This window comes from Magnolia sinica, chromosome 11 (genome assembly GCF_029962835.1).
Source record: "Magnolia sinica isolate HGM2019 chromosome 11, MsV1, whole genome shotgun sequence".
NCBI lineage: Eukaryota > Viridiplantae > Streptophyta > Magnoliopsida > Magnoliales > Magnoliaceae > Magnolia > Magnolia sinica.
In genome coordinates this window covers 6,917,160-6,940,842 of record NC_080583.1, presented here as the reverse complement: position 1 = coordinate 6,940,842, position 23,683 = coordinate 6,917,160, and the positions used below count along the sequence as shown (strand labels likewise).

Below are 23,683 nucleotides of genomic sequence, written 5' to 3'. Positions count from 1 at the left end.
AATCGACTGTTCCAACAACAAAAGGTATATAGAGAGGATGTATATCCACAAGACATACAATAGATGTTGTCAAGTAAAAACAATGATCGGATTGTTCCTGAAAATTTAAAGGATGGAAAATACATTACCTGGTCGTACAGAGTCTGTGAGAATGATGGGTATACGAGAAAATAATATCGATTTTTCTCATGATGAAACAGTATAAAAGTTCATTCCTTCTTCGTTGTAGCCGAAGACCCTTTGGCGTACATCCCGTTTGACATCCAAGATTTAAACGAAGAGGAACGATCTCTTCTTTCACAAAATGGTAGATGAACAGAGAAGAGGGAAAATGATATACACTCTCGCTATGGTCTCTCAAAACACCGTATAGGAAAAGAGATTTTTCTTCAAAGGCTCTGCAACGCATTAAAATCAGTTGCACTGCCCCATGTATGAGTAGACGTTAGAACAGAGACGCGTGCCCATCCGTTTCTGGTTCGGAGACGTATATGGGCGGCTAATGTATATCGGATTTCAAATCCGATTAAAACGCAAGATAATATATTACAGTACGTTCTGGGCCTGCGATCCAAACACGCCCTAACCATGTAGGAATCACAAGAGTTTAAGAATTTTGTAATTCTGCAACTCGTAAGTGATTCTATGATTTCTAATCAGCCGTCAATTTTAAGCTTCATTTGACTAATGACAACTTCAAAATTTAAACATATTTTTATATTTGAGTCGATTTCACACCCTACATATACAATTGATTAGCAAAAGTGAAAAACAATTGTAATTATGCATGAGTATTTATTGGTGATAATGAAAATCCATGTGAAATGTAATTACTTAACTTTTGCCCTTAAAAATGTAGCTCTTATGTTTGATGTGAATTGGATTCTTTCTTCTTCTTTTTTATCTTTCTTTCTTTCTTTTTAATTTTAAAAGTTTTTTTTTTTAAGGCGTAGAAAATATTTAATGCCCTATCCGAATATGGTGATTTGTGCACTTCACCAAGATATCTGGATACTTGTTAGAGAGGATGTGTAGATTGTCACGGTCTGAATTCCAAGAACAGATGCCCTTTGATCAGCGGTCAGGATCTTCGAATTAACAAATTTTAGGATCATGACATGTCAACCGTAGGTCCCCCAATTTTTAGGGTTTGGTTTGCGCCACACGCATCACACATTTACAATTTGTGAGTGCATGAGCATCAACCATAACACCCAACCGTAGCATCAAATCTCCCTTTTGCCGGGAGAACGGAATTTCTATTGGACCCGAATCCACGAGAACATCTGTAAACATCCGAGATTTGTGGGGTCCACCAGATTGTATATGTAAAATCAACTCCTTACATCAGGTGAAGAAAAATATTTTGACCGTATGTAAAGAAAATATGACCAAATGAAAGCTAATATGAACCACACAAACGGGAAATCATCAAAATTGCTTCCAAAACTGCTAACTCCACACGTTGTGGGGCCCGCCTGAGTTTTGTATCAGACTGATTTTATTTTTTTGTATATTTTCTTCATTATATTTCTTGATGAAAGATACACACCATGGTGGCCCACAAACAACCTACCGCTGGTATCACATTCCCATTGTTCCATGTGGTGTGGCCCATCTGAGTAACGGATCTATCAGATTTTTTCTTTTTGGACCTAAAATCAAGAACAGAACCTGATAGACGGAGTGGATTCTATATATATATATATATATATAGGTCCCACAAACTTGGGCGTCTTACGCATTGAGTAGAACGGGTGTTGTAGACCATTTCGGCCCATTTCTAATGCAAATAGACATTTCGGCCCATCTTAGTTGATAGATGCCCCTTTTGTTTTACGAAGATTATAGATGCCACATTTTCTTATGCTTAGGTACAAAAGCACAATTTTGTATTAGTGGACTACCAATATTGAAAAGGGCAGATGTATCTATCAAAAAGGTGGGCCCTAAACAGTAAATAGCCGCGCTTGGATGCTTCTGTGAATCGAGCACGTTTGGCGGGAGAAATTACGCAAGTGGACGAGAGAGAGACGCGAATTTCCCAACACCAGTTTTTGTAGGGTGCAGGGAGCCCATGCAACAAAATGCAATGTAGGGCCCACTGTGATGTTTTTGTGATATCCACTCCGTCCATATCTTTCGCCAAATCAAGCTATTATGTGGGCTAAAAAATCACGCTGATGCAAGACTCAACTGGGCCACACCATAGAAAACAGTGAGGATTGAGACATCCGCCATTGAAATTTCCTGGGGCCCCCAGGGATGTTTATATACCATCCAACCCGTTCATAAGGCACGTTCCTCCAGGATTAATTAGAAGCAGTTGTTCACATCCACACGTCTCAGTGTGGTGGGGCCCACTTCATGTTGATGAGCCTTATTTTTGGGCTCACCTTCTAACATTATCTAACACAACTGATGGACGGAGTGGATGTCATAAAAACATGACGGTGGACCCCAGGTAGCTTTTTGTTGCATGGAACTTGTAATGGAGAAAAGAGGTTGTTTACACGTTTTCCTCGGATTCGGATGGTATGTTGGTTGGGAACGGAAGCGGATTGTAAGTGTACTGAGTAAACTCTATGGGGATCACCATGATTTATGTATTTGATCCACTCCGTCCATATATTTTATCGGATAATTCTAGCACTTGAGCCCAAAAATGAAGCATATCCAATACTCAAATGGACCACACAACATGAAACAATGTGAATTGAACATCTACCGTTGAAACAACTAAGTATGCTATTATAGTACTGAGTAAACTCTGTTGAGCCCACGTGAATGAATGTAGTTTATCCACGCCGTCCATCCATTTTTCCAGATCATTGTGTGGCTTGAGCCTAAAATTAAAGCATATCCAAAGTTCAAGTAGACCATCTAACAGGATACAGTGGAAGTATTGATTTCCACCGTTGAAACCTTTATAAGGCCCCAGTGATGTTTACTTGTCATCCAACCTATTCATAAGATCACACGGACATGGATGAAAGGAAAACACAAATATCAGCTTGATCTAAAACTTCTGTGGCCCCCAAGAACTTTTCAACGGTAGATGTTCTATTCACACTGCTTCCGGTGGTGTGGTCCACTTGAGCCTTGGAAATGCTTCATTTTTGGGTAAAAGCCCTAGAATTATATGATAAAACATATAGACAGAATTGATACAACACATGAATGACGGTGGGCCCCACAAAGTTTACTCAGTTACTCAGTACGCAATCCGCTTCCGATCTTATGAAAAGGCTGGATAACAAATAAACATCACTGTGGGCCCTTGGAACGTTTCAACGGTTAAAATCATTATTCCCACTGTTTCGTGTGGTGTGGTCCACTTGAACTTTGGATATCCTTCAATTTTGGGTGTAACCCCTAAATTGATCTAGAAAAATGGATGGACGGTGTGGATATACCAAATACATTCACGGTGGGCAATCGGATTTCCTTTTATATATGCCTAATGAATGGGCTATCTTTGAAAAGCCATACAAATTCAACAAATCTCAGCGCTTCAGATGGTGTAATTGTGAACAATGGCCCATCCAAGATGGTCCATCTGATGAATCATCCACATCTTCCACCATTTAAACTCCATGGGCCCACTAAAATTTCCAATCAAGCTGATATTTGTGTTTAACCTTCATCCTAGTGGGACTGGTCTTATGAACGGGTGGGATGGCTTATAAATATCATGTGGGCCCCAATAGGGTCTCAATGGTGGGCTTATCCATCCCCAATGTTTCCGGTGATGTGGCCAACTTGAGTTTTTAATACGCTCTATGGGGTGTAGCCAATTTGAGAGTTTTTGGTATGCCTTATTTATGAACTTATATCCTAGCATGAACCGTTGCAACTACTGGATGAAGTGAATATCCCATAGCATATAAACATTATGGTGGGCCCTAAGAAGGTCCCAATGGTAGGCTTACCCATCACTACTATTTCTGAAGGTATGGCCAACTTGTTATTATTATTATCCGTCTGATTTATAGGGTGTGGCCAATTTGAGTTTTTGATCTACCTTATTTATGAACTCATATCCTAACATGAACTGGTGCAACTAATGGATGAAGCAAATATCCCACAGGCATCACAACAAGCAACACATACATCTTTTTTGTCACTCATATAACGTATAAACATCATGGTGGGCCCCATGGTCTCAATGGTAGGCTTACCCATCACTATTATTTTTGGTAGTATGGCTAACTTGTTTATATATATATATAAAATTTTTAATTTTAATTTTTTATCTACCTGATTCATGGGTTCATGACCTAACAATTAACATGAGCCAGTGCAACTGATGGATGAAGTGGATGTCCAACGGGATTCACAACAGGTCCCACATTTCTTTTCGTTACTCTGATGGGATATAAATATCATGGTTGGCCCTTAGAGGGTCTCAATGGTGGGCTTACCCCATCCCCATTGTTTCCAGTGGTGTGGCAAATATGAATTTTCGATCTGCCTGATTTATGGGCTCATATCCTAACATTGGACTGATGGATGAAGTGGATGTCCCCAGATCTTTTTGCTAACAACGGGCCCCACAGATCTTTTTGCTACTTGAATGACATATAAAAATCTTGGCGGGCCCCAGGCCTTAGCCATCCCCTATTGTTTCCTGCGGTGTGGCGAACTTGAGTTTTTGATCCGCATGATTTATAGAACCATGTACTTGCTCGAGCCAGTGCAACTGATGGATGAAGTGATGCCACACAGACGTTATAGTGGCCCACATCTTTTTGTTGCATGAGATCCTGTATCCATTAGCTGAAAAGTAACGCATAGACCTTTCTCACTCACTTTTCTGGGATGGCATATCACTACTGCATGAACAACCCGTTGTTGAAAGATCCCACTCGCGTGATGATCTGAGCCATCGCTTTTTTACTTCATTCTTCTCCCTAAATCTCTACCATTAACCGTTTCAATCAAATGGCTAAGGCGAAATAGACTGCTATTTGAACCACGGACCATCCACGGTGGGTCCAATCCACATGGTGGAAGTCCCAATCCACCATCTAGCTGAAAGAGGCACCATATCCCCTCACGAGATAGAGATGTCTCTATCGCATCTCAAAAGAGTATCATGAGATTTAAGGGTTTTCATTATATCACACGTCCAAACATGGCGCAAGTACAGAAGATCTGACCCGTTCGTTAAGACCAACCGTAATCATACCCTGGCACAAAATCAGGGCAGTACAGTACATACATCAAACATGGCGCAAGTACAGAAGATCTGACCCGTTCGTTAAGACCAACCGTAATCATACCCTGGCACAAAATCAGGGCAGTACAGTACATACATCAAACATGGCCCATATCTATGTTGGACGTGGACTGTTCTTCATGTTTTTCTAACCATCCACTCATCAAACGTGGCACACATGACCCACCTGATGAACAAACTGGCCTAACTTTTGGACAGGGTGGAGCCCACAAAATGAACGGATGACCTGATCTCATAGATATCCATGATTTACAGCATACGTGGCACAGTGAAAACCCTTAATCTCCTGCGAGAGAATCATCTGAGCAGGCATCTGGGGTGAATTGCAGCTACAGTTTCAAGACAGTTACAGAGCAGTACCGGCCTGAGAACAGGAGCAAGGCTCAGACATCAGAAACTGCTTGTAATTAAATAACCGGTTTTGTTCTATACCTCAAAAGAATCGACGGAGCCAGTATCTAAAATTACAGAAGATTTAAAGAGCATGAACAACTGCACTTGGAAAAAACAGCTGTCCGTGCTAGGAAATGGCAGTCGCTGCATCTGCACTGATAGGCAAGCTGACCATACTCCCCATCTCACCTTCTGGTTGTTGAACAGCAGCTTTCGGACTGCAACAAGAGTTGGATGGGATGTTGATTATAGTCACCATCTCGGCTTCTCGTTCTTGAACAGCACCTTTCGGACTGCAACAAGAATCGGATGGGATGTTAACCATGCTCACTATCTCAGCTTCTCGTTGTTGAACAGCAGCTTTTGGACCGCAACAAGAGTTGGATGGGACGTTGAGGCCAACGAACCCGACTATGGCGGCAGCGGATCCTAGGTAATGCATGGGACTAGGGGCATGACCAGTCAGAGTATCCACAAGGGCAGCTAAAGGGACCTGAATCGAAAGCCCGGCCGTCGTTGCTGTAGGTGTCGTGAGGAGAACCGCCTTTGCCCATAAATAGTCGCTCAGCACATTATCTAGTAGGCCTGAAGAGCATTTAAAAAAAAAACAGTTATTAAGAGTCCTAGTAACATTTCCTTAATGAGAAAGTTCACTTGCTGAAACATTAACTAAATGATGGCGGACCAGACGCATAAAACAGATGCCAGCACATGCATCTATGATCAGTTTTTCTCTTTTCATTTTTTCTTTTCTCATTATGTAAGTTCTTGGAGCTGCGGATCTCAGGGTCGCGGCATATAGCACTATCCAAGTGAACTACAGCACCATCCATTTTCAGCTATCAAAGGGAACACATGGGTACCTAGAATTTCCAGATAGCAATATGCACCCATTTCAATGTTTTGGAAGAGCCTAATTCCTACTCTATTTGCTTCATTTATAGCCATGTAAAATTACAAAGGGAACCACTCATGGTGTGCCACAATGGCCGTTACGGGGCTGTAAAAGCCGTTACGTAAAGGTAACAGTGGCAACCATTACACATTACAAGGTCGTCAGCCGTCATGGAAAAAATGACTCGCAACAGCCCATTACGCCCCCCTGTAAAGGCCGCAGCGGCCCCTCAACAGTCCGTTATGGGGCCAATACAAAAATTTCAGATTTCCTTTCAATAACAAATAAGAGACCATAACGGACATTACAGCCTATATCATAAAGGTAACGGTGGTGGCCGTTATAGCCCCCATTACAGAATACTGTGGAACCACTACTTGAACACACCATGATTGATTTCCTAACACACATAATCAATTTTGGGTATCTAAATAGTACAATTGCTTACATGGATTTTCCATTTTCAGAATAGAAATAATGCAAGCTGTACCATTTCAATTTCCAAAAGGGCACATGGGTGTTATCAAATCAATCAGGCAGTTGTAGATATCAATCCCAATCAGAATGTTAGCTCATGCACTTCTGAGTGCAACTGAATAATTCAACAAAAAAGAGTTTGTAATCTCGCAAAGTCATTATTTCAAGTGGATTATGTTTTCACTCCAGAAAAGTAAGAAACAAAAACCTTTCAGGGAACTTGTTAACGCAATATCAAATTTCATTGCAAGTATTAATGTATTTAAAGCAGAAATGATAAACGATGATTTCCTTGGTAGTCATATTGAGGGGGTTCCCAATTGCAATGAGGTTACATTCAAGTTGGAGCTCACAGTTTTATTCACTTTGGACTAAACTCAATGTGCCTAACGAAATTCAACCGTGCATCTAAACACAGCTTTATTCACTTTGGCAGTCAAATAAAAGTACGAGCGAGCAATCTCAGGTGAAATTGATGTCTACGACCTATGCTTTTGATATTAGAGTCGTGATCTATTGCAAACATTTTCAATATAATTATAGTGCAAACAAGTTGTGTGGACCCCACTGTAATGTGGTCACCACATCCACTCCAACCATAATGCATGCCATCCCTTGTTTGGTAATGGGCCCAAAAATCATGCCAATCCATCAATCAACTGGGTGGAGTTAGCAAAGCTGGTAAACTGCAAAAAGACAGTGCGCGAAATTTTCAGGTTTAATTCAGCCTTGTTGAAAATACGTCAGAAATGGAAACACCAGAAATTCAGAGATGAAAAGTTTGTGTTCACTATGGTTTGGCCTAAAAAACGGAATGAAAAAAAAAGGGCTATTATGCGCATATATGCGTGAATATACCATATCAAATTTATTTATTTTTTTTGAAAGGTAATGAATATACCATATTGAATAGAAAACTTCAACAAAAATTAATTAGAATTTCTACCCGTATGAACAATAATGTATATAGATTTTCAAATGGTGTCCTTTGCCTCTGTCAAATCCTTCGTTTCGAGTAATCCTCATATAAATTAATCAGTCTCCATTAAAATTTTTTTAAAAAAAATCACCTTCTACTCAATTTCATTGATGGGTGGGAACCACCAATTTCCTTCTTTTTTTCAAATTGTCCCTGATAGTTTTTTTTATTTTTTTGAATAAAGAAGGGCATGCCCTCTCAAGTGTTCCCTATGGTGTGGCCCACCACCCACCTGATTATGGATTGGCATATTTTCAGGCCCGATATCATGACTACATCATTGTGGGGCCTATAGAAGTCATTTGCACCACAATAGTGGTGAAAACATTTGCACTTGATCATTTTCCTTGATATAGTGTTAGAAGTGTACTATTCCAATACGAAAAGTCGAGACATCGGAAAATTTTATCAAGTGCATGGGGGTGTAGATATCATAAGCTGAATCATTCTGGAATCAAAGATCCTTTTAAAAATAAAAAATTAAAAAATTAACAAAAAATTGGCTGTTTGATGAAAAAATAGATTACCCAAGATTTTTTATTTTTTTATTTTTAAAGGAAAAGGAGGAGGGAAAATAGCAAAAAGCCAGTTTTATTGTCGGACAAAACAAAGAGAAGAATACAACAAATTGTAGGTTCCACATACAGACCTTTTCCAACAATGAGACCAAACTGCTTCAAGCTGAGTTCATGAAAAGGCTCGAGTCTTGTAAAATTCAGCACAAGAGCAACAGGTAGAAAAATCAAGAGGTTGAACAGCCCAACAAATCCAAGGAACTGCGCCATACTTGCTTGGCCTTCTCCATTTTCTCCATCGGGCATCTTTTTCCGAATCAAGGTGATGTAAATAGAATACAAGCCAGCTGAAACAAGAGATAGAATGTCTCCAAGAATAGGGTTTGAAACAATTGTGCTTGTTCCTGTTTCTGAATCACTGACGCTGACTAGTATTGTTCCCGCCATGCAGAGAAGAACACTCGATAGCTTCACACAAGTGAACTTCTCATCCAAGAATGCTACAGAGACGAAGAAAGTGAATAGGCTAGATGAGCTGCTTAAGATGGTATTTGACTGCAAGCAAAACAAGAACACTCGATATCAAACCAAAAACCAGTAAGCAAAAACACAAGGTAGGGAGAACAATGCATAGGTGAAAAGAAATGAAACAAAATGGGTTTGACTCAAAGATGCTTACTGTCACAGTTGTATACTTCAGAGACATATTGAATGTGAGTTGTGCTAGAAACCAGAATGGACATATCAACAGGCTAACCTTGGCCACTCTAGCACGCGTCCAACGCCCTTTTGCATCCAGTTGTTTACTAGTTGGTGTTGGTTGTGTTAATGAATTGGTCTGATCAGGCAATATCTTTTCAGTTTCTTGAAGTTCATAGTCCCGTTCTGATGCTTTGTCATTCTGAGACTCACTCACCTGTTCCGGATTGACCAACTCAGATGAATTCCAACCATCTGTTGTTTTATTAGTATTACAATCGCTGAGAAGAATGACTTCCTCTGAATCTCCCGATCTTCGCCCATTGGAACCTCTCTCACTACTACGCCAAACCCACAAACTCCCTACTGTATCCTCCCAATAGCGTGCAATTTCTATTATAGGTATGTAAATCACAAACAAGGAATTGCAGATGTAGGTGATGAGAAAGGGAGAAACGCCCCCATTCACAACTGATTGAACAATATAACTGGCAGCAATCCAAATAATTGCAACCGCAACAATGTATACCAAACCCAAAGTCCATCTCCAACCTTGACTCTGCATCTATTACCAAACTCAGTGTCATATCAGGTCCGCCACAATATGCCAATATCTATGTTTCTAGAATCATCCCCATCATCACCACCTCTTTCTAGAATCATTCCCATCATCACCACTCAGTGTCACATCACATCCACCACAGTCTGTCAATATCCATGTTTCTAGAATCATCAACATCATCGCTACCTGTTCCAGCTATTCCAGGAAGCCTTCAAGTCCAGTTTAAACATCCCATGGTTGCTTTCCTGCTTCTGATATACCAAATGAGTTAAACCTAGACTCTTGTCCCGATCTCTTCTGGTCTTTTAGGAAAATATCTAACCAAGAAGTCAGAGGAAACTTAATTAAAGGGATGTTGATAACCCCATATAGCAAACATCAAGCCCTGCATAGCTTAGAGGAAGTATGAGTGAAAGAATGTGAGACCACTAATCAAACAACACACTTGAATCCTGATAAGACACTCCATAATTTTACATGGAACCCACGACATGGCATCAATTTTGTTAAGGAAAAATGAAATATATATTCATGAGTATGTTAGATAGAGAGAATCAATCTTGAAAACAGAAAACCTCCACATATGTAAACTAATGAAAAGAGAGAGATAGGATAACAAAAAAGGCTAATATTAACTGAAAACAAAACCATCCTCATGAACAAGTAATAAAAAGTCATATATTTCACATGCGTCCATAAAATTATTGACCTCAAATGCTCTACTCTATGGAATATGATATAACCAAAACTTGATTAAAGAAAAAGCAAGGAATGGGGATAGCAGAATCCCCTTTCACGTGGCTGCATAAGAAAGAACAAGGATTAAGATGAAAGTATATTGCAATGGAAGCAATGTTCATCAAAAAAGAAGCTTTTACTTCAATTAAATGAACATGGATATGTTCACAATGCTTAAAGATCCTTTCATCACCCATTTATACAAGGACCCTCTCATCAACTCAACTGTTGATTATATTAACCATTTAGGCATAGTCCATCCACAGTGAGGCTCAATACACCAATAGTGTAGATCATTGAACCATAGGCCCTACCTTACAAAGTGGAAACCCATTAAACCATGCACATCCACAGGTGGAGGATCATATAATATAATGGCTCAACTTGATAAACCATGAAACATACTAGTCTTAGTGAATCTGTAAAGCCACTTTTACATGGTCTCAAAAATCACAGTAACCGAAGCTTCCTACCACTGTCAAAAATCATAGTAACCAAAGCTTCCTACCACCGACAGCCCAAAAAGTAAATCATCATCATCATCTATGACTTATCCCGAACTAATTGGGATTGGCTAAATGAACTTTGTTCCGTCATTCCACTCTATCAAGAAGAAAACGCGCGGGTTTGAAATGTCAAATTGTTAGGATTTACAAGAAGTTGTGGCCAAAGTTTCACGGCTGCTCCCAACCTGATGCAACCCTCTTTTATCTAGGAATTGGACACGCAATGAGAGCACAAAACTCAAACTGGAGGATGAATAATAATACTAAATAAATAAATAAATCTATAAAACAGATGAATTGTAATATAAAAATATCATACAATGCTTCACTGAATTAGTTTGGGTTTTGAATTTATACAAATGGAGGACATGGTTCAGTGATCCAAACACATATAATGGGACTCACCATCAATGGCCCATGAAACAAGCATTCCCAAGATTGAAAATAAATAAATAATAATAATAATAATCTTCAATAGGTGGTCAAGAAATTATGGTTCAAAATGAAAACATAACAACAGTTCACATTCAACAAAAATATGCCAACTAGTCAATAGGTGGAATCTTACAATATAGGGAAGCTTTAGTGCATGAGCCATACACAGTGACGCTCATCTAATCAATGGTTTTTGGATAACTAATCTCTGCATATTTCGAAATAATGAATGAAAATAAACGCAAACGGAATAGATTGTGAAGAGATTTACCTGAAGAAAACCATATTGTTGGGAGTCTTCATAGAAAGGCAATATTTCAAAACTATATAAATTCTACAAGCAATTAAAGAAACAAAGGCGGGGGAGGGGGGGAGAAGAATCTTTTGAAATTTCAACATTTTGTCAATAATAGATTGTCTTTCTCTAAGGGCCTGTTTGACTTTCCAAATGCAGGGTAAATACCCTGTAAATACGCCATTATTACAATTTCACCTGTTTGAAAATGTCAGGGAATTCCTGCTTTGAAAAACGGTCCAAAATGACTGCATAAATTTGTGGGCCCCACCGTCATGTATATGACATATCTGCATCGTCCATCCGTTTTACCCTAACATTTTGAGGCATGAGCCGAAAAATGAGAAAAATCCAACATTCAAGTGTCCCACACCAAAGTAAACAGTGGCCCCAAGAAGTTTTTAACGGTAAGTGTTCGATTACATTTTTACTGTGGTGTGGTCCACTTGAACTTTGAATCTGCCTCATTTTTTAGCTTCTGCCCTAAATTCAGTTGGCATGATAGATGGACGGTGTGGATAATCCACATACATCATGGTGGGCCCCCCTAATACTTGGCAACCTCCTCAATTTTTGCATTGAAAAAAGCAAGAGTCAAATCAACATAGGTAACGATGAAGGTAATTACCAAGGAAATAATTATTGCCCATTTCCACTGCATTTACATTTACCAGAGAAAATCAAACATGCCCTAAAAATTCGATTCTTGTAAGATTCCCTCTCTCTTTCTTCTTTTTCTAATGATTGGTTTTGTAGCCTGGGTGACCACTCAAAAATGTAATCCTCGACCCCCACCACCTTATACAGGGCCACCTTTTGCGATTAGATTTTGAAATCCAACGAGTCTCCTTATGAATGTACAAAGTTGCAAAGATTTTATTGATCAAATGCTCTTGCCCATCCAGTTAAAGTGACTTCTATGTGTCAAAAAGTCTGTTTGAATGTTGCAAGGAAGAACTGGATAATCTAACCCGTTTGCTTTTATTAGAACATGCCAACCACAATGGAGTATAAAGGATGAATAGTTTTTCTAATGGATTGTGGGCAATGTGTATGGACCAAGGACGAGTGGTCATGCTAATTAACAATATATTTTCCTTTTTTGTTTTCTTGACCATTCTTCATTGCTTTTATATGATTCTTCCTCTTAGCTTGCAGCTAAGCTTATCAGCTCATGTGCAGCCCACCATGTGAATTTCCCAACCATTCATCTTGAATGTCCCTCCCATTAATGAGCCACATATTAGAAACCTAAAATTCTTACTTATCATAGAAAATAACAATTCTATGGGCCGTGAGGATCTCTTATTAGTGAGATTTATCCCATGTGACCCATATATTGGTGGGACCTTGAAGATCAGCCGGAAGATGGATGGTTTGGATCTTGCACATGCATGCATCATTTGGTAAATGCGGGGGGCATGGAGATGGTTGCCTTATACATGCATGTGGATTAGGAAACCTTATAATGAAGTACCTTTGTCCCACTTGAAGAAAAAATGAGCATTATTTTTTTGTTTTATTTTTAAAATTTTTTTAAAGCAGCACTACTAATGTATCTCTTCTCTAGGCATGAGGCTGGGGACAAGAAATCACATTGTCCATGGGAGTGGGTGGGAATCCAGTGCATGTCCAAATTTTGGAAACGTAGGTAGATGTTCAGCCCACAAGCAATGGTCGGTGGGAGACATTTGGCACACAATCGAGAAACCTTTTTAAAAGAAACAGGACATCCTACAATTACTAATTGTGGTTGAACACATTTATTAGCAAGAAAAATAGCAACAACAGCAATAATAACTAATGAGAGTGGTTCCCCTACAGGCCCTTGTAGAACAAGGGTTGGATGTGGGGCCCATTGTGGTGTGTGGCACCTAACTTGTCCAAAGATATTGTCCCACCATGAAAGTTGGATGACCCAAAAATAGGCGGCGACCATTAGGTGGGCCACACCAAAGAAAACAATGGACAACAATCCCAAAAACTTCCAAATTCATGTGGTGATCCACATGATGGTTGGATCAGCCTGATTTTTAGGGCATCCAACCTACATTGTGGGAAGACACTTCTGGATAGGTTGAATGGCATACACACAACACAGTGGGCCCCATGCACAACTCTTGTAGAATAAGCCCATTTCATAAGGACTTGTGGATGAACCGGCCTCATAAGAGCATGCTATTTTGGAATGCCTTTCATGGAAGCTTTCATCATAGACTGGGTTATAAGGCCAAAATTCAGTCTAAGCAGAAAATCCTAGCAACCCACTTGGAGGCTTTTGGTCCACTCTGATGCTATTTTGGGATGCCTTTCATGGAAGCTTTCATCATAGAAAGGGTTATAAGGCCAAAATTCAGTCTAAGCAGAAAATCCTGGCAATCCACTTGGAGGCTTTTGGTCCATTGAATACGGACCACTGGTTTATCTTTCCCTTATACGACTGTCTATTTTTAGGCCACTAGTTAGATGGTCAAGATTGCAAACCATGCTTAACTGTTATCTACAAAGCCCCACCTTGGTTTTTTCAGCAATCAGTTGAGAACTATAAACATGACTGTCCATTCAGAGCTTTAGTGTGGCCCAATGGATCATCCAACCAGTGCCTAATCCAATAGGGAGTACATTCGTATCCCAGCAATGCAATATTTTTTTCACTACCCCATCCATGCTCAATAGGGAGCTCAACGTTTTGGACCACCAAGATGAAAACATACGCACATGTGTACGGTGGACCTGTGCAAGAGCATCATCCACCACACCCTGCTAAAGTATCCTTAAAACTCCTGAAACATACCATGCTAGAAAGGTGACTCCAATTTCAATCTCACAAAAGATTGGCATGCATTTGCCATGGACAAAGCAACCATCATAGATCTTTGTAGGGGCTTCCAGCACAAACTAAAAGCCTAGGACTAAGCCTGCCCTATCCAGCTAGGAAGTTTTTAGGCCTAAGTGCAGCCAAGCTAGTTAGTTAAGGAGCTTTGCAGAACTCACAGAACATATCTGGTAAGTGTTGGGTCGTGGCTCAGTGGTAGACTCACAAGAGTTTCAATGCAGAGGTCATGGGTTCGAGTACCCATGTGGTCTGTGTGGTGTGGGTGTAGGTGTGGGTGTGGGTGTAAAAATAAATAAATAAATCTGGTAAGTAATGCCTAGCCGCAGATTTGGAAATGGACAGAAAAAAGTCCACAGGCTTTCAGGCCTTCACCTATAGTGCCAGGTTTAGACCTAATTTTGGGCCTACCTTTTTTCAGCCCCATGGATAAGACTCCTGGAATGAATGAAGTTCAGGCCTCGAAGACAAACAAGCTATGTTTGGGTAGGTCCTATTCCACTCTGCACCCTACTCACCACTTGTGCCTCGCTATGCCAGGCAGCCACACAAACTTCAGACCAGGCACCGACCATTTTATTTATCAGGTGTAAAGAGTTCTGGCCTCGAACTGGCCTGAGCAGATGATTGGGAGTAACAAACCAAATGGGGCCCACCTGAGGCCAAACCTAAAGCTTAAAGACTTGGTCAAGCTTGATCACACCCATGCTATAAAGTCTATGGACAAAAAAAAATCTTGGAACACTTTTCATGGTGGAGAAATGAAAAGATCATGGTGTATTTGTGGACATCCAAGCAACTAATCCGTTACTCTAGCTATAAACATGACCACTCTCAAAAACTAGGCATGTTCAATGGTCAGGTGGGGCCACACATGTAAAATCAATGAGTTTATTTTTATACATGTGTTGCCCACATCAAATAAGGTCGATTCAAATCCCAACCTGTAAATAGAGTCTTGTGGGTTGGGAATGGGCCTGATTGCAAAGTTCAATTTTCAACAAGGGCAGGCTTGGGCCGGCGCTTTGCAGACTTCCATATTTGGTGTTGAACCTAGCCTGGAAACAGGTTTGTTTATATGTCAATGGGCATGTTTGCATGTAAAATGAGCCCAATTACTAAAGAGGCTCAGTTTGGGCTCTCTTTGGCCCAAGAAGAATTTGAGAAAATATTCCATCCACAATTTTTTGAGAATTTGTCCTATCTCTATGGTCAACATAGGTTTTTGGACAAGGCATCTGTTTAAGTCCCTTGATATACATTGATACACCATCCTCTAATGGCTCGAGCTTTTAGAGCAATTGGTTGTTAAACAAAGCATCAGAGCAGAAGGTCTAGTGTTCGAATCCCGGGAGTAGCAAATATGCCTCTATAATATATTCTCCCACAGAGGGCCATTGTTTATGGTGTGAGTGTCCCTCCGCCCTTGCCCAATATGCTCTTGTGCGGAGTTCCACCCCTCACGTGCGGGGGAATTTGACTGATAATTTTTTTTCAATCTAGTGCACTGAAAAGGAGACCCATTAGATTTCTAAATCCAATCCCCAAGGGTGGCCTGCATAAGGTGATAGGGATCAAAGACTTACCTTTTCGAGCGGTCATCTAGGCTGCTTAACCAATCACCCGAAGAAAAAAGGAAAACTTACAACCATTGAACTTCTAGAGAACCACGATCTTTTATTGACAAAACCTAACATTGGAATTTCCAGAAATCCTTAATTATCTGTTCTCTTCAAGTGCTTACAGAGGAGTTTTGAAAGAGCACAGATTCTGCCTTTTTACAAAGAATCCCAACAATTCGGTTTCTTTAGGTAAATCTCCTTCACAATATGTTTCCGTCATGTTTTGTCTTCCATTTATTTTCATTCATCACATCAAGACATGTAGAGATTAACTATCCAAAAACCATTGATTTGATGGGTCTCGCTACAAATGGCCCATGACCAAAACTCCCCCAAAATGTAAGACTCTAGTCATCAACTGTTTGCCTTTTTCTTTGAACATGAACATTTGCTATGTTTTCTTTTTGAAGCATAAATTTCCTTAGCACCTATTGAAGATTTATTTATTTTTTCAATCTCGGGGATCTTTGTTTCATGGGCCATCACACCCATCGTATCATTGATTTGTATCATTGAACCATGTCCTCCACGTGCATAAATTCAAAACTTGAACAATTTAGCCATGCGTTGTCTAACTATATTATACTTCACATATTTTCTAAATTTACTTATTTTAATTATTACTATTATTTTCTGGATAGTTAGTGGTAGGAAACCTTTGGTTAATATAATTTTTGGGACCCTGTAAAAATGGTTGTACAGATTCACTATGATTGATCAGTTTGATGGGTTTGCAAGTTGAGGCATTATATCATATTATCCTCTGCTTGTGATATGCACGTTTTAATCGGTTTCTATTTTGTTGGAGCCCCTGGTTCAATGATCTGTATTTAAAGCCTCACTAGATCTTTGTCGATAATTATGGTCTTGGGATGTTTGCCTCCCATTGCTTGTAGCCATGTTCAAAATAGTCAATCAAAATCTCTAATAGTTTCACCAAAATGAAGCCAACACAGAATAAGATTGATTGCTTAATCTGTTTCACACCGACAAAAGGAACGAAAGGCATATTGAAATCATTTGTTGTCTATGTCATATCAAAATATACAACATCACCAAAAGTTTCATAGTCCATTTTCGAAATACTATCCGCCTAACAACAAGAAGTCAATACTCAATAGATATTCATTGTCAATCTCAATTGCATGACTGAAATTATCATCTTCCTTGTGCTTATTCCAAAAGTAAGTCAGAAATGAAATGGCTAATCAATAACTATCCTTAAACAGTTAATTAACTAATCAACCAATCAGCCATTGATGAAAAATCACATCCGGAAGAGAAAAACAAACCAATCTTTCCTACATCTAATTCAACCAAACAACAGCTCCAAAAAAACAGAATCAAATGCATAAATCCGTATATTTAATCGAAATCGAAGCAGCGACGGATGAGATTTTTGCATCTATGTGGAGATGATTTTGTAAAATAAATGAGATTGACATGAGCTTTCTTCTGATTGATGATCGAGATGACAGGTTTTTCGGTGAGAATGGATATTGAAATCGAGGGAATCAAAGGAATACCTGATCGGAGATCGAAGAGGAGAAATCGATCTTCTCGGGATTTTTAGGGGTTCTGGAACGAGATCTGGGATTTTTGGGGGGTTTTCAGCGAGCTGAAGGAAGACGATGAGCGATGGAGAGAGGAGAAAGACGCTGCGACGGACGAAAGGAAGGACGTCGGTGGTTGTAGGGAGGAATTTTGGTAAAAGGTCGTTTGAGGAGATTACGGGAACGGTGGAATTACGAAACTGCCATTCTGTGTTAGTTTTGCACCATTTAAAAAGGGACGCGGATTGCGTATGTGGGGCCCACCGTGATGTGTATGAGTTATCCACACCGTCCATCCGTTTTTTCATCACATTTTAGTTCATTATCCCAGAATTTAAGTACATAAAAGGTGAATTGGACCACACCACAGTAAACAATAGGAATTGAATGCTTACCATTGAAAACTTCTTGGGGGCCACAGAAGTTTTGGATCAAGCTAATATTTGTGTTTTCACTTCTTCCATCTCTATGTGACATTATGAATGAGTTAGATGACAAACAAACATCAATGAGGGCCCTAAGAATGTTTCAACGGTGTAATTCATTGTCTCATTGTTTCCTGTGGTGTGGTCCACTTGAGCTTTTGATATGTTTAAATTTCGGATCATGCATGAAATGAGCTGGTATAACAGATGGACGGCATGGATAATGACACATACATCACGGCGGGCCCCACAGAGTTTACTCAGTACGCAATCCTGATTCTCACGAAAGGGGCGGCGCATGACTCCAGTGGTACGTTGCCGAGCGGATTACGGCTAATTTCGGATGCGGATTTCCTGCGAAAGTCGCAGGAAGTTCCTGCGCTGGAAAACTAGGTGGGGCCAACGTGATGTTTTTGAGAAATCCACCCTGGCCATCCGTTTTCCAAGATATTTTTAGGACTTGAGACCAAAACTGAGAAGGATCCGATACTCAAGTGGGCCGCACTAGACTAAAAGGTGGGTAGAAAAATTCCTACCGTTGAAAACTTTCTGGGGTAGAAAGTGATGTTTACATGAATCCATACGGTTAATAACGTCATTCCTACTTGGATGAACTGAAAACACAAATATTAGCTTGATTCAGAACTTCTGTGGCCCACAAATATTTCAACTGTGTACCTTCAATAATCACTTTTTAGGTCCACTTGATTATTGGATACAGCTCATTTTTGGCCTATCATCCTAAAAATATTTAGGAAAACGGATGGCCAGGGTGGATTTCTCAAAAACATCACGTTGGGTCCCACCCAGGTTTCCAGCGCAGAAACTTCCTGCGAAAGCCTTTCGCAGGAAATCCGCGTCCCGGATTTCCGGCTAAAAGCCTTTCGTTCCAGGTTCCTATCAAGGATACTGGTTGGGGCCACCTTGATTATTTTTTTTTTTTAAGAAATTCACTTCGCCCATCCGTTTTTAGAAATCATTTTAGGTCAAATAACAAAAAATTAGGTAGAACCAAACCTCGATTGGGCCACACGAGAGGAAAGAGTGGATATTCATTGAGCACCGTTGAAATATTCTTATAGCCATAAAACTTTTTTATCAGTAAATTTTTTTTTGTTTTTTCACTTCATCCTGGTGGGATTGACCTTATAAAATGTTTGGATAGGTGAAGCGTTTTGAATCCGGGCGCGGATTAATTACTGACAGGTTGAGTAGGAAGACCCCACCATGATGTGTATTTGGCATCCACACCTTCCGTACATTTAGAGAGATCATTTTAGAGCCGTATACAAATAATGAGTTAAATCCAAAGCTCCAATGGACCCAGCACAGAAAACAGTGGGGATAGTGACGCCAACCATTAAAAACTTCTAAAGGCCAAGGAAGTTTTAGATCGATATGTGTTTTCCCTTATTTAATGTCTTTTTTAACTTATAAACAAGTCAGATTTCAAAGAAATATTATGGTGGGCATTACGATAGTTTCAACGGTGGTAATCACTCACTCCACTGTTTTCTGTGGTGGGGTCCACTACAGTTTCATATCTGGCTCATTCTTTGGATAATACCCTGAAATGATATCTCAAAATGGATGAACGGTGTGGATACAACATATACATCATAGTGGGTCCTACAGAACTTGGTGACGTCACTTCAATAGCTAACTCGCTACTTGACCTGTCAGTATCTAACCCGCATCCGTTGGATCCACCTCATTTTTTGTCGTACATCCTAATCTTAGCTCTTAGAACGTATAGATATAGTGGATTTCCCTAAAACGTCGAGTTAGCCCCACCAAGCATCCTTGCGGAGGAACTTCCTGCCGAAGACTTTAGCAAGTAATCCGCACAACATCTAATCCGTCCATCATATGGTTAGTGTACTTTTACTTCCGTGGTCTAAAAATAAAGCTGATAAAAAATCAGGTGGACCACAACACGTGTAACAAATTGAGAGAGACGTGTAGACTGAGTCGACCTAGTTGTTGTTGATGCGGAGGCAAGGGCATGTTAACGTGGAAGCTGGAAAGCGCGTAATAATTGTTGAATTTTCCAAAGGCCTAGCTTAATGGGGGAATGGAATGCGCTCCATACTCTTTTTTTAAAAATTCAAAATTACGAGCTTTCTCCTCTGCACAATACCCCACCAACTCTTAACTGCGTGGCACTTCTTTGGGCCTACTATGTTTACGTGTTAGATCCACACCGCCCATCAACTCTTCTATATCGTCCCAGAGCATGATCCCAAAAAATGAGGTATATCCAAAGCTCAAGTCGACCACACTATAGGAAAGTAGTGAGAATTGAACAACTACCATTAAAATCTTCTTAGGGTCCACTGTGAAGTTTATTTGTCATCTAGCCTCTTCATAAGGTCATACAAACTAAGGATAAACACAAAAATTAGCTTGATTAGAGGCTTGTGTCCCCTTTTTTTTTTTCTGGTAGTCACCCAACTCCCACTATTTCTTGTATTGTGGCCCACTTAAGCATTAGATCTTGCTTATTTTTTATCTTATTCCCTTAAAATGACATGAAAAATAAATGAACCATGTGGATAAAATATATACGTCACATTATGTCCGCCAACTTGATGTATGTGACTACATGCACACTGTCCATCCATATTAAAAACTCATTTAAGACATAATCCAAAAAAATGACGCAGCTCAAAATCCCACATAGACCATGGTAGAGGAAATAGTAATGTTTAATCATTAAAAACTTCTTATGGGCCTCAAAAGCCTTAGATCAAGATGATATTTGTGTCGCCTCTTCATCTAGGTGTTTATTGGAGATTAGGGTAAAAAGTGCCAAAAACTGCTTATACAAATCCCCAAATTCAATGGGGTATTAGGGTCATAGATGTGTGTAGAGCCTACATTTCCCGCATGCTAAGAAGTACAAACAGAAGATACTTTATTGTACATTTCTCAAATCATCGTATCCTACGGACCCAACACGCGCATGGTATCAGACGGGATTAGGTGGGATGGAATTGCATTTGGTCCCGTGCCAATTCCACTCAATGCGTGGGGAAGACTAGAAAAGCTTGGAATTAGATTAGATGGAATTGCATTGGGTCTCATGCCAATTCCACTCAATGTTAGCAAGTTGGGTAGGTCCCGCCATGATGTGTGAACTATATCCACAATGTCCACCCATTTTTCAAGATCATTTTAAAGCATGGGCCAAAAAATCAGGTAGATCTAAAGGTGGACCCTATCATAGAAAGCAGCATGGATTAAATACCTACCATTGAAAATTTCTTTGGGGCCACATAAGTTTTAGATCTACCTCATTTTTAGGCCCATGCCATAAAATGAGGTTACAAAATAGATGAATGGTTTGGATATAACACATATGTGTCATTCTCAATAGTTTCAAATAATGGTGGGTATATTCATTCAATTTACCACCATATTACAAACATAGGATGGAATTAAGCTTATCCCATGGTAACAAGGGACAATCTCTGGTATTTGTAATAATTATATTTTTTGAATCCTATAATCCTTCCTAATACCATGCACCAAATAAATACTTTACATTGTTTAACAAAAATAGAGTCATATGAGACCTTGCACATACATAAAAAAAATTATAAACAACGTTCAAAATATAAAAGTAGCAGATGTTGCCATTGCACATTGACCCTGCACTCAAAGCAAGCATCTATAAATACACACGAGAGTGAAAAAACAACCATTGTCATTGCTTAAAGGGAGGTAAATTCTTACCACATCATTGAGAGCAAGAAATCAAGTGTGCATGGGTGAAACAAGGGTTTATTGTTGTTGATAGAGAATATGGGCGGAGATTTTCATCGATCGAGCCGAGAAGAGTCGTTGCTGCTATTGTTTCAAGAGAAGGGATGAAGGTTTCAACTTCAATTGATGCCTTCGAAAAGGGTTTCATTCAAAGGATATGAGGTAGATGGGCGATGTGGTTCCAATTAAAAGAGATGCCGTAAAATGGAGATGAGCTTACGATCGAAGAAGATACGGTTGAAGGGAGATGAGTTTATGAGCGAAGACAGGCTTATCAACGATAAAACCCTATGTTAAAATATCTTTTGTGAGTTCTTTTACCAATGACTTACTACTTACGGGGTGCACATGGGTCGGTTCGGTCCGGTTTTAAGGTGAAACTGGAACCAAACCGTTCCTAACGGTTCTAGGATATTTGGAATCGGAATCGAACTGTTAACACCCTATAACCGAACCAGAACCGGACCGTTAAAACTGGTTCGATTTCACTATTCTGGCCCTTTTATGATCCAGCCTAATTACATATTTTATTTTATAATTTAGCCTATATCCATTCGTGTTGTGATCCATTTGATGAATGGTTTAGATATTGTATAAGGTATGCAAAAATATTTTTATGGAAACAATCAAATGGTGCATTGTAAATCATAAATCATGAGTCAAATATGAAAACAATCAAAGGGTTCTTGGTTCGGATCCAAGTTTAGTTCCAGGTTCGATTCCACTGTTCAGTTCCGTGGTTTGGATCCACGGTTCGGTTTTACGGATTGGTTCACGGTTCAGTTTAGTTCTACATACCCTCAAACCGAGAATCAAACCGATGTAATCGGTTCTTTGATTTTTGGAACCGGAACCGTAGCCGGTGCACTCTGGAACCGTAGCCGGTGCACTCTAGAACCGGACCGTTTATCCGGTTCCATGGTTCTATTGGTTCGATATGCACCCCTAATAAGACCATATGATTTTGTATACAATTTGAATAACGCTGTATGATTTTGTATACAATTTGCATAATGCCAATTGCAAGTGGTAAAATCTATAATGAACAGAAATTGTAGATGGATTATTTTAAATAACTTTATAGTAGACATGTTTTCGTAGTTTCAGGAGAGACGAGCGGATTCTGGTAAATGACTCTTATTAATTTTGGAGTTCTTGAGGCGTGTGGGAGCTCTTCAATGTACACGCAGGTTCATGTGCCAAAATGTGACATGTGTGTGAGATCTTAGCTTTCCATCGGGTGAGAAATACTTTTAAACATTTTAAACATTTAAATCATGACATTTAACGCCTTAGATGAGCCACATCGTATCAGAAGAATGAGTGGACAAAATATCTTGGCCGTTAATTTACTTTGTTCGTTGTCTTCTACCTAAAGAGTGAAATTATCTGAGTTTTTCAATAGAAGATCTGAGCATTATCACTACGCCAAAATTGTGAAAAAAGGACGGTCCAAAACCGTCTCAAATGACCAAAAAGGACGGTCATGGACCGTCGCAAGGGCCGTCAATTTTTTACGTGTCCTATTACTTAAAGGACGGTCGAAAACCGTCATTTTTATTAACGAAAAAGGGACGGTCATGGACAGTCCTAAAAAAGGACGGTCCTGAACCGTCCTTAAAAAGGACGGTCTTGGACAGTCTCTTATGAGCCTTTAAAGGACGGCTATCGACCGTCCTTTAAAAGAACGGTCATAGACCATCCTTTAAAAAGACTGTCACAGACCGTCTCTAATGAGCCTTTAAA

The 23,683-nt window shown here is 39.7% G+C and overlaps 1 protein-coding gene across 3 annotated transcripts; it reads right to left on the bottom strand.

The window, feature by feature from the left end:
• Window positions 1-5,632: 5,632 nt before the first annotated feature.
• Window positions 5,633-17,913, bottom strand: LOC131218699 (uncharacterized vacuolar membrane protein YML018C-like). 3 transcript variants are annotated; one of them, XM_058213406.1, is made up of 4 exons: window positions 17,718-17,913; window positions 9,181-10,155; window positions 8,636-9,056; window positions 5,633-6,220 (listed from the first exon to the last, which is right to left on the bottom strand). In XM_058213406.1, exons 2-4 carry the CDS (start codon window positions 9,763-9,765, stop codon window positions 5,763-5,765), a joined length of 1,464 nt encoding a protein of 487 aa, XP_058069389.1. In that variant the 5' UTR covers window positions 9,766-10,155; window positions 17,718-17,913; the 3' UTR covers window positions 5,633-5,762. The 3 variants fall into 3 exon arrangements, with proteins under 3 accessions (XP_058069389.1, XP_058069388.1, XP_058069387.1); XM_058213405.1 differs by having other exon boundaries at window positions 9,181-10,147; XM_058213404.1 differs by having other exon boundaries at window positions 9,181-10,079.
• Between the last annotated feature and the right edge of the window lie 5,770 nt (window positions 17,914-23,683).

Coding starts and splice junctions, on each gene's coding strand:
- LOC131218699 (XM_058213406.1), bottom strand. CDS start 9,765: ATGCAGAGTCAAGGTTGGAGATGGACTTTGGGTTTGGTATACATTGTT. Junction 9,057..9,180: donor TGAAGTATACAACTGTGACA/GTAAGCATCTTT, acceptor TTTTGCTTGCAG/TCAAATACCATCTTAAGCAG. Junction 6,221..8,635: donor TGGTCTCATTGTTGGAAAAG/GTCTGTATGTGG, acceptor AATGCTCTTCAG/GCCTACTAGATAATGTGCTG.